This window comes from Diabrotica virgifera, chromosome 4 (genome assembly GCF_917563875.1).
Source record: "Diabrotica virgifera virgifera chromosome 4, PGI_DIABVI_V3a".
Lineage (NCBI taxonomy): Eukaryota > Metazoa > Arthropoda > Insecta > Coleoptera > Chrysomelidae > Diabrotica > Diabrotica virgifera.
Genome location: NC_065446.1, coordinates 249588595 through 249601394, shown reverse-complemented (window position 1 = coordinate 249601394; position 12800 = coordinate 249588595). Strand labels below are relative to the sequence as shown.

Genomic DNA, 12800 nt, shown 5'->3' with positions numbered 1-12800 from the left:
GCCAGAAAGTTTTATTTAACATATTTTAGTAGGTCTACACAGTATCTACAATATCTGCTAAGTATGATAAGGATATGTCAAATACTTTTAAAATACTGGATACAAATAGTTAATATTTATGTAATAAGGATGTTTGATTTAAAAATTTAAAAAAAATTTTATACCCAGTGCTTTAAAAGTATTTGAAATTGCCATATAATACTTGCCAAAAAGTCTAGGTACTGCACACCTTACTAATTTATGTTAAATAAACGTTTCTGGCTATTACCAGAGGCGTACAGGGGAAAATGAATGGTCGAACCTTACCAAAATCTACGCCACTGATGAAATTGCCATTTCAGCATAATTTTTAGATTCTACAATACTTTCTATGCAAATAATATACTCTTCATTCGTATCGATAAAATCATTAGTTTTCGAGATATTTGAAGTTAAAAATGAAGGGGCACAATACATTAATCAAAATAACTGTAAAGTTTCATTTTCAACGTCAAATATCTCGAAAACTAATGACCTTAACGTTACGAATGAAGAGTATATTATTTACATATAAAGTATTGGAAAATCGAAATATTGTGCTAAAATAGCAATTTCGCCAGTGGCGTAGAATTTGGGAAGGGTAAACCATGCACTGTCCCCTGTCGTACGCCTCTGGTAGTAGCCAGAAACGTTTGTATATCATAATTTAGTAGGATGTAGGGTAACTACACTTTCTGCAAAGTATGACAAGGATATGTCAAATAGTTTTAAAGTACTGGGTAAAAATGGTTATTAAATTTTTTAATAGAACACCCTGTAACTCACTAACGAGGCATATTTTATATAAGTGATTTGGGTTAAATCTTAATATTTTGAGGTCTAGAATCTACAACTCAGAGATTGGACATTCTTAATGAATCACCCTGTATATGCTACGGTCCTGTATTCTACCATATTCTAGAATCAGCCTTGAATCAGGTTTTCGAGGGAGACAGTCGTCGTTCGAAAGTATTGTCAGCTGCTAGAAAATTCTAAAAATATCCTGACGAACTCTTCGTATTTTCCCAATGATTTTGTTTTAGCCACGAACAATGGGACTGGTTTTAGGAGGCAGGGAGAGAAGCGTAATATTGTCCCCTCCTTAAGAGGTGGTTCCTCCTGGAACCTTGTTGGGACTGAAACTGGACGTTGGTATCGGCAACTGGACCCTCTCCTACAACTCCCAGTTGTAAAAAAGTGACAAAGAACGGTCTTCGCTCCACACCAGTAACCATGCGGATTGTAATAGACTAGTACCTGAACTTCGGTATCTTTAAAGATTTCCTCCACCATATTTTGGGACAACCCCCCATTCTAATTGATGGCACCCTAGCTTTGGCAGCATGGCTAACTTTTTGTAATTTGGACTCCAGTACATGCTCTCTCAATTGAAGTAATTCGTCCCATACATCTTGGTAGGTTAATCTCGTCATGGACAGGGTCTCTTGTTATCAGGTAGTAAAGTAAGGTGATGCACCTTGGAGTCTCAGAGCTTTTTCGGGGGCTGGCAGTTGGCATTAAAGTTCTGCAACTCGACCAAACTTCCTTCAAAAGACGAATGCCAACCCTTGTGCGTCTTTAATACTGGCCGAGATGGTATGGGCAAGTGACTAATCATCTGAAAGTATGAGTAGATCTTGCTTTTCTCGGTTATTGAACTTGGTTTACTTCCACTACTTCATTTAGGTCGTGGTCTCCTCCTTATGGTGCCGAATGCGACGAATGTCATGTCAAAGCTGAGTTAGGGCTATGAAAACTGGAAACCGTGACTGTGGTTCCTTTTCCTTCCGCAAGGGCGTGGGAGTGTAGTTTGATCCCACGATGCGGTCTTTTCGTGGCAATTAAAAGCGGGGACTGGTAATTAAAAATAAAACACAAAGTAGGCAGACATTGGAGTCAAATTTTAGATATATATCATCGCTTTCTATAAGCAGTAGAGCATCATGTTGGTGGAAATAATCCATTGGCATTCACTTTAACCCAAACTATTTTATACTTTCTACTATGTAGTCGAAAAATATAAGTTAACCAGTGTTTGGCATTGTGGCTATTTTGCAAGGACAGGGAGTTCACTGATGACGGACTGATAAGTCCGAAAACGTTTTGAACGTAATCCTTTTGGATTTTTAAAATTTTAAATTTTTACTAAAATATACCAACTACACCAGGGAGTGTTTTACTTCACGTTAAATTTTATTTAACTAGATGGTATACAGCTAACCTTCGGGAATTATCCCGTTTTATTTATTTTTTAAACAAAGTTAATATTGTTAAGAAGATTTAATATTACCTAAGGTTGAGAAATACAAAACTATTGAGGGACTTACATAAAAAACAATAAATATTTTTAATATATCGCACCTTTGGGGAAACAGTGACACAAGTGCAATTTTTTTATAAATTTAGTTATCAACATTACGATATTTTTAATACTCGTCCTTTGCTGGGGACGCAAAAGTCAGAATTGCAACTCTTCCTTTAACTGAAATATATTTATTTTTTATAACTATAAAACAAAGTGAACTTTTTCTACAACCGTGTTAAAAATGCAATTTTTAGCACTCCATACAAGCGTTAAAAATGCTACTTTAAGGCACTAGTGCTTTAAAATTTTTAAGGCACTGCAATTCGTATTGACCGTAAGTTCAACTAAAAGTTTTTGTAGATACTGTCCTGTAATTACGTTTGTAGAAAAAATATTGTATGATATGCGTGTAAAAAGTACATTTTTAAGGCACACATGTGAATTGCAGAACTCGCTTCGCTCATTCTGCAAACTTTCACATGCGTGCCTTAAACGTGTACTTTTAACACTTATATCATAAATAACTATTATTGATTAATAAATGAATTTTTATTGATTTATAAAACCAAAAACACGATAAATTCAAATAATAACCAACAAATGCGCTAATGGCACTGTCATTTAAAATCATAACCGTAAAAATTCAAAGTAAACAAGGTATCAAAGACATGCCATATTGTTTATCCTTGTTTAACTTATTGTGGTTTCTATGGTCAAGCGGCTTAATTTTGCGATACTAATTTCTGTGAGTAAAAGAGAGACCTAGTATAAAAAGTAGTTCGTGAATAATTTAGTGCATGGGAAAAGTTAGAGTGGAAGAACTATATATTCTATTTAATTCGACAAAATTTCTACTACAAGTTTTGTGCATTTCACCTTATTTCATTTAGTACCAACAAGTGGTTCGTAATTTACAAATATTAAAAAAGGTGAAATATCTCAATTCTGTTGGAAATGTCATGTGTCAAGCTTAATAAATGAATAAGGTAATAAATAATTCGGACACGAAGAAAAATGTCTGTGAAATTGCCGTTTATTGCATATTGAAATAAATTATTAACTTTAATAGCATATATTCTTTTATTGCTACATCATTTTTGAGCAAGTTTTAATTTATAGTTGCGTCGGTATCAATGGATTGCGCTCAAACTATTGAATTATTACTGGCCGATAATTATTACTTAACACGCTATATTACACTCACTTATAATTAAACACTTATGAAAATTAATGGTAGAAACGGTTGAGGTGGTTTTTCAAGCAGTGCTCCTCGCAGAAGGGTATAGCCTTCTCAAGGGTACCTTTATTTTGAACTTTTGATCTTGATCTGGCATTGATACTCATATTTAACTAATTTTAGCTTTAAGGCTTAATACAGTAGCAGATGATTTAAAAATTGTTTCCTGTTTTATTTTACCATATATAAATAAAAAATTTGGGATATCGAATATAATATTGAAAAGTACAGCTCTTAAAAAGTGCTGCCGAATATAATCAGAATGCTGATGATTGAAATAAATATTATTTGTAATAAATATTATGACACAGGTGTTACCTTCAGAAAAAGAATAGTGACAGATTTTTGTGGTAAAAAAAACAAATATGGAGGGTTCTAAAACAACAGAAAAATACCATGAGTAAATTCCTTACGTTACGAATCATTAAAACTCATTCAACACTGTTCAAACATTTATTGATGGTATTGAACTGATCTTGGTCGTGATCATGAGATGTAGAGAACACTAGATTAGCTGGTCACAAGATGCTGGCCGATGTCTTGTCCATGGCCCTCGAGTTCGAATCAGCCACGCAGGCCTCTGACAGGTACAATAAAGTTAGAACCATAAAAGAGGAAATAGATGAAAGCCATTACATCCAATGAATGGAGTGAATGGAGTATTGATCAAAAATATACGATATGTTGATGATGGTGTCTTAATTCGTGACAACATAGTCGATCTTCAACAACTTGTAACTATTATAATCGGAGAATACAGTATATGCGAATGGGATTAGAGATTAATACCAAAAAGACCAAATTCATGATTATCTCCAGAAAGAGGGAAAAAAACAGAGAGTTAATGGAAGATGTGATCGTTAACATCCATTAGTGGATTTGCATCTGAAGAAGAAGAAGAAGAAGAATTACATCCAAGAAAACGAAAATGCATGCAAAGATAAGAAGCATAAATTGTTGTAGTTGTGGTGAAAGAGGACACTCATACAGTTCAAGTATGCGTACATATCAAGAAACTAGCCAGCAGAAAATACTAGAACGTGTAGGCCCTAGGGGGCAGCTTCGACCCGGAACTCCCACAAATACCATCTAATACTAATAGCGTATTTGAAGTGTCCAGAAGATAGAAAAGATATAGCTACATTATTGGTGGATACCGGAGCGTCCAGGATCATTATGCGATCGACAGTTATAAACAGCCGTAGAAACTTCTACCAACGAGGATGCGACTACGGACTGCCACAGATAAAAATGCCAATATTCTTGGAGAAATTCAGATACACTTAGAAATTGGGGCAGAAAAGTTCGTCCATACTGTCAGAGTGGCTGACATCGAAGAGGATATTATATCAGGAAAGGACGTGACATAATGCATTTGCATACATTTCAATTGAATTTTAAGAATAGAGTAATCAAATTTGGTAACATAGAGGCATTTCTTCATCCAGCATCATGCAAGCAGCCATTAGAGAAAACACAGTTGTGCTTTCGAGGAGTGAAACGATCGTAGTAGCGCGGTTGCGGAGAATTGTGGAAGGAGGAACACTTGTTATGACGGAGTCTTGATTGGTTCGGAAATGAGACTGGTTTTGTATGGGGCTGAAACGTGGACCCTATCTCAAAATGATGAAAGGCTTCTTGGTATTTTTGAGAGGAAAATTCTTATAAAAGTTTTTGGGGCCATAAATGAAAATAGGCTATGGCGTCGAAGATACAACTTTGAACTATATCAGTGATACACCGATCCAGATATTGTGAAATTCGTTAAAGTGCAGAGACTTAGATGGGCTGGACACATCGCTAGGATGTCAAATTACGAATACACGAAGAGATTAACATTTTCAAAACAAGAAAGCACAAGAAGTAGAGGACGACCACGAAGAAGATGGATTGATGATGTGGAAGAAGATCTAAAGATTCTAAGGGTTAGAAGATTTAGGGAAGTTCCTAGGAATCGACAGGAGTGGCGACATCTTTGAGATCAGGCCAAGATCCATAACGGATTGTCGAGCCACAATATGATGATTATTCATGTTCCCGTAAGGTATCCACTAACATCGGCTTTAACCCTTTTACAATTTTACAATTTATGTTTAAGAATATAAATTGAATTCTACATATAACCACTGTTTGGTTTCGGGGCTATTTAGCAAGTACAAATGTTCACTGATGAAGGACTGATAGGTCAGAAAACGTTCGTTCTAATCACATTTATGTAATACATTTGGATTTTTAAGACTTTCTATTAAATTATACCTACTACTAAGGAGTTTTTACTTCGATGTTGGCGTTTTTAACTACATAGTATACAGCCAAGTCCCGGGAACTTTCCCGTTTTAGTTAAAAGTAGGTACCTACATACCTAGAGTCGGTCTTATATTCCAAGCTGGAATACTTCTGTAACAGTATGAGACACCCTGAAAAATATGATCTTTTACATCTGATAATTCAAGGAAAGATACAAGGTAAACGTGTTCCTGGTAGAAGAAGAACGTCATGGCTAAAAAATCTAAGGCAATGGTATGGAAAATTGACTGCATCGTTATTCAGAGCTGCTATCAATAAAGTCACGATAGCGAATATGTTAGCCAACATGATATCCAACGTTCGATAATGGTCATGGAACTAGAAGAAGAAGAAGAATAAGGCGCGGATCCAAGGGGGGATCAATGGAGTCAATTGTCCCCTCCTTGAGACTTCGCCTGGTGTCTACCGACACTGTTTTTAGGAAAGAGATTACGATTGAACATAAATAGTGAATTTTGTGTCCTGTTGATAACTGAATACTTAATTGAAACATAAATATGGCAGAATTCCTTGAAATCGAAAATTATTAAAAGTCTTTGGAACATAACAAATAAAAAAGTGCCACAATAAATCTATTCACTTGCCATCTATTCAATTCAATGCCAGAGACCAGATAAAAATAGTAATTGCCGGTGCTATGGTAATTTGATCATTTAATAAAACCCCCGAATAAGAGCCGCTTTTAGAAGGATGTCCAAAGTATTATGTAACAGATACCTAAAATTGGCATTAAGGATCCGACTACTTCGCTTCTACGTGTTCTCGGTCTTACTGTATGGTGTCGAGTCTTGGACTGTAAATAAAATCGAACTAAATCGCCTTAAGGCTCTCGAAATGTGGTGCAAGAGAAGAATTTTAAGAGTTTATTGGATGGAGAAGATTCGAAACTACACAATACTAGAATGTCTCAGCAAGACTAAGTACTGCGATTATAAAAAGCATCAAGAAGAGATAGCTGGATTATTTCGGACATTTAATGAGAGGTCCCAAATATAGGTTGCTATAAAATATTATTCAAGTGAAAATAGCAGGCAAACGCAGTCCAGGACGAAGAAGAACTTCATGGTTGATTTAGGGTGGTAATAAATAAAATTAAGATACCTATGATGGTAACCAACGTTCTGAAAGGACGTGGTAGATGAAGAATAAGAAAATAACAGCCCATCCCGAACAAGAATCCTGCGTACGTCAGTCACGAGAAAATTTTTATTTCATTGCCCCCACTTTGCAAGGTTGCTGGATCCGCCGTTGAAAAGAATCGGTATTACAGAGTAATGGGGAAATATATGAAGATGCATGCAGTATAATTAGGGTTGGATAGATGCAGTGAAAGCAAACTAAGGGTGTGTTGTGTAACAGAAAAATTCCAATGAAGCTGAGGGGAAAATTCTATAAAACAGCCATAACGCTATAAGACCGGCTATGACGTACGAAACTTGGGTAGATAAAAAAAAGAGGAACAACGAATGCATATAACAGAAATAAGAATGCTTATATAATATGCTATTGATGTATAGAAGACACTAGAAAAAAGATGAAAATGAGACAAGAACAAAATACTTAACTAGAAAATTGAAATCTAGATATAGCCCGATCAGTCAGACATGCTCGCCAAGAGCGGTTCCAGACCTGTCGGCTGGAGGAAGAGGAGGTGAGTTTAGTCGGTAGGCGGTTCGGCGGCACGGTGAAGCGTAACGGATCGAATCCGACACACCTGGGACACCTTCCCAGACGGTCTTTTGAAGATTCTCACCTCCCAAAAAAAAAAAAAAAAAAAGATATAGCCCGATCAGGGAACACAAAATTTTACGAAAACCTCCAAAAAAATAAATGAAGGATGAAAATTTGGAAATAGGTAGTTAAAATTGTCTATTATTATATAAGAAAAAGTTTACAATTCTACATGCCCTCCATTTTACAAAAATTGAGAAATACGGGGTGAAAAATATTCTCTCGTGAGTGAAAAAATATACGTTCAAAATAGGCCCGGAATTGGATAAAATGGCTAATTCTAAGCAACTTTTGTTTTATAGAGTTTTTCACTCAGTCAATACTTTTCGAGTTATTTCCGAGTGAATATGGTATTTAACAAAAAGTTATGGAGTATTTAACCAAAAAAACATGTTTATGAACGGTTTTTCGCAGATAACTCAAAAAGTAAGTACTGTAGAAAAAAATATTCTTAGTAAAAATATAGCTTATAAAAAATTGAAAAATAAATGGTGTACGCGTGAGGTCTGCAGACCCAGTATAAGCAGAGTTGTAGCTATTGAAAAGTAGGTTCTTCTTCGTCAAATTCCAAATCGAATATTTCAATGTGAAATAACCAAAAAACAGATCACTTCTCGGGGAAAATTCATTACAACTCTTTAAAGTGTTTAAAAAAGGTTTATTTTAGTTTTTAAAAAAAATTGTAACATTAAAAATAAGTGAGTTACGCTCAAAATATTGTTGGTCCCTTTTATTTTTTGGTACAAAAATCGCGAAAATCACCCCCTAATTAGCTTCCCAAATAAAATTAATCGTAACCGCTTCACAAGTTACTTTACTTATGTATTGTTTATATTATCTGTAAGTTTCATTGGTTCAAAGTGCTCAGTTTTGAAAAAAATTGGGTTTAAATTAAAACATTTTTTTTAATTAAAAAAAATGGAATTGTTTATGGAATTAACTTAAAAATTATTAGTAATACCAAAAATTTTAAAGTGTAATAAAATGTACGTTTTGCTTTTCTGAATATTTTTCCTTTTTTGTTTTCTTGTTATACTAAAATTGATTATGCTATGGCTGTTCAAAATTTGCCTAAACTCGTGATTAGTTACTCGTTCAAGCCATTTTAACTACAGCTTTTTCAAAAATAAGCACTTTGAACCGATGAAACTTACAGATCATATAAACAATACGTAAGCAAAGTAACTTGTGAAGTGGTAATCATAAAATTTATTTGTGATGCTAATTAGGGGATGATTGTCGCGATTTTTTCACCAAAAAATAAAAGGGACCAACAATATTTTGAGAGTAACTCGCTTTCTTTTAATGTTACAAGTTTTTTTAAAAAACAAAAATAATCCTTTTTTTAAATACCTACTTTAAAAAAGTTTAAACGAATTTCCCCGAAAAGTGCTCCGTTTTGTGTTATTTAACATTGAAATATTCGATTTGGAATTTTATGAAGAAGAACCTACTTTTCTTTAGCTACAACTCTACTTTTACTGGGTCTACAGACCTCAAGCATACACCATTTTTTTCAGTTTTTTATAAGCTATATTTTTTTCTAAGAATATTTGTTTCGCTGAAATACTTACTTTTTGAGTTATCTCCGAAAAACCGTTCAAAAACATGTTTTTTTCTGTTAAAAATGAACATATTCACTTGCAAATAACTCGAAAAGTATTGACTTAGGGAAAAAACTATAGAACAAAAGTTGCTTAGAATTAGTCATTTTATCCAATTCCGGACTTATTTTGAATGTATATTTTTCGAGAGGGGTGTATTCCCCTCTATTTTTGAAAAATGGAGGGGATGTAGAATTGTAAACTTTTTCTTATATAACAATAGACAATTTCAACTACATATTCCCAAATTTTCATTCTTCCTTTATTTTTTTGGGGTCAAATTTTTCTTTGGTCGGGCTAATAATTTTTGTCAAGAAAGAATAGATACAACAAAAGATATAAAAGATTTGTAAGTAAAACACAAAAACACGCAGACAGAATAACACACAAGTATCTAAAAGTATATCTCTACTAAAACTAAAATATACCTAACTAAAAAATAACAGAAGTTGATTCACAAATAAACAAGCCTGACATAATTTTTTTCGAGGCATTTTTTGAAAAGAATTTCCGGAGTAGCAGTTAAAACGTCAAAAACAAAAAAATATAAAATATAATTTTAATTAGAAACAATAATAATTATTATGGCTTAATCCCATACACATATACCTAATATTTAACTTAGATATGCTACAAGAAATCAGTTTTAAAACCTCTTTCTTAATTAATTTGTTTAAAAACTATAAGCAATATCGAAACTGAGACCCCGCTATGAATACTTAATTATTCGGCAATGGCAACCACGTACCTATAGAAAAATATTTTTGTGTCTGGTCTTACATGGGTGTAACTCTTATGGGCTGGGTCTTGAATATTTCGTGCCCCAAGCATCCAATGGTAGTACTGTGGCACTGAAACATTTGCATAACGTCCTCCATCGTTGTTTTGAATGCTCTTCGGAAGAATTCTTTATTTGGTTTATTTAAGAGATACTCCTTATGTTATTCTGTTACTTCGATACTTGATAATTGTGATTCACGTTTGTTTAAAAACAAAATACGCTATAGCATAATACATAGTACTTACTATCAATTAATTTTAACTAATAGTAGGTACTAAAACTCAGTTTAAAAGTAAAATAAATTCTTACTTATAAATAATTATGTAGAAGAGATTAGTCTAAGAATATTGTACTAAGAACTCATAGTACGAGAAATACCAAAAATCAAGAAGAAATCTAAATAAACTGGTAGATATAACAATATATTAAACGCTAAAAGCTAAGTTAAAAATGCTACAAAGTACAGTTAAAATCAAAAAAGCATAAAGGCCCTATCATCATTATTTTCGTTGCGTATATCACTATGCGGCCTTTATTATTACATTTCCCCATAAGATTAAATCTTGAATGTTAACAATATGACCACCTTTATATATAGGCATACTTAAGATGAGCATCTTCCACCAGTACTTTTATTTCTTTTGACTATTTTATTGTCATTTTGACTAACGATTTTCACCTGTGCTCTCTCAATTCAGCATCAAGTTGTGTCACCCCTAATAATTATCGATCTCTTTTTTTCTATCCCTATGCGGGGTCGGCCTTCCAATAAACCTTCTCCATAAGTTTCTACCTCGATTGAAATAAGTACAGTAGAGCGTCGATAATCCGAACCTTAGTAATCCGAACGTTCGCTAATCTGACCGCAAAAAAAATTTATGAAATTAAAAAATATGATCGCGGACCGAATTTTTGGATTTAATATGACAATATGTACTTTGTATGTATTTTGAACATATGTTCGATAATCCGAACAATTTGATAATCCGAACTACCCCTGTACCAATTGGTTCGGATTATAGACGCTCTACTGTACATTGATCATACCAATATCAATCCTCTTTACGAATTGTCCTGCCCAAGTGTTTTCCTCCCAGGTCTTCTTTGGTCTTTGTCTACTACTTCTTCCAGAAATTAACAGATTGAAATTTCGGAACCATCTCAACCAATACTCTCCATCCCCAAAACGGAAGACACCCTTAGACTTACTTTTTTATTTTTTGTCGCTCCATTATTCACGCTGTCCGATTCCTAAACCCTATTCCTTCCAATTCTGTCACAACCCTTATCACTGAATTTTCTTGCGCTTATCTTCTTGCGGGTATCGGTCATCAAATTAGCTTTTGGTCTTCCTCGCTTCCCATGTTCAGTAGGTTGCCATTCTAGACATTCTTTGGGTGCTTCTGCTGATTCATTCGATTTAGGTGTCAGCACCAGATCAACTGTTACCACCATATGATTTTCAACGTCTTTATTTCGTATTCTATTTCTTCTGGACAATCCTAGTGATCTTCTAATTACCTCGAACTTCGCTTTCTTCCGAACTAATACCTACATGATTAGTTTGTTTCATCGAAATCGGGTGATTGATTAGTAGGATAAAGCTCAATAGCTCCGCTAATAGATAGCAATAAAAGTTAATAACAAAAATTTTAGCCACCTGTGAGCTTCACATTACAAAATTAGTTAGAATGTTACAGGGTGTTCGATAACACAGTGGCAGACCTAACTTATGTTTTTTTTTAAATAGAACACCCTATATTTTATTTTATATTCGAAATTCTGACTGAAGTCATGACTGAATTGACAATTGAAGATTACCGATTATCAATCCGGTAATCAATGTAATACTGTAGCAAATAAAGAAATAAAAAAAAAGAGTGTGTATACTTGTGCACGCACGTAAGAAGTTATACTTCTTTGTCGTCATAAAAAACAGTTTTTTTATATATCTCATACAAAATCGATAATATTTGATATAAGATGGTTATATTTTAGGTTTTAGATCATGCAGAACATTCTATAACTTTTCTTTCGTAAAATTAATAACAAAAGTTATCATAATTGAAATAACAGAAAATAATGTTGATGATATATGCCGAGAAAAATTTTTAATTTCTTTTTCAATTAGAAGGATATAATTGCATATTAGAATATAGTTCTAATTCCAATTAACTGTTCATAATAACAATGTTCAATATTGTAAAAATAAAGCTACTTTTCTCTTGAGTGAAATTCATATTTTTTGACATACCCTGTGTAATACCCATAAAAATTTACTATCTGATGGTTGAATCAGAGATTCTAGATATTGCAGAACCTTTTATGTAGAACAACTATTTTTCGTAAAATGAATAAAAAAGTTTTCCATATTATGGTTCCAACTTACAGGGACATACTGTATATTATGACAAAAATATTTTTAAATCTGTAGGCAAGTCAAAAGTATAAACTCAACCTTAATTTAACAAGAGTTATAGTCGGTTTGCTAAACTCAGACACAACTGGCTAGTGTTTTTAGTAGATATTTTTTTTTTGTTTTTGGCCAATTTTGCGAAAATTGGCAAAATTACCAACTATTTAGTAATTATTTTCTTGCCAACTTTACAAAATTGGCAAAATTACTTACTAAATTCACTAGCCATTTGTAGTAACACTGGTGGTACTCATTATTTTCTTTTAAAATATCATACAATATATTATTTACAAAAGTATATACAAATTCCGTATAATATCCCTACTTTATAGCATTTTCAATATCTTCCGTAAGTCCAAACGGTGAGTTTAAATTTTTTTTTCAAGGCGTCCAACTTTCTT

General features: G+C 33.4%; 1 protein-coding gene across 1 annotated transcript in view; it reads right to left on the bottom strand.

The window, feature by feature from the left end:
- Window positions 1–10080, bottom strand: part of LOC126883840 (52 kDa repressor of the inhibitor of the protein kinase-like) — a 32690-nt gene extending 22610 nt beyond the window's left edge. Inside the window, exon 1 of the mRNA XM_050649516.1 lies at window positions 9983–10080. Within this exon, the coding sequence (XP_050505473.1) occupies window positions 9983–10080 (98 nt within the window). The remainder of the gene's footprint in view (window positions 1–9982) is intronic.
- Between the last annotated feature and the right edge of the window lie 2720 nt (window positions 10081–12800).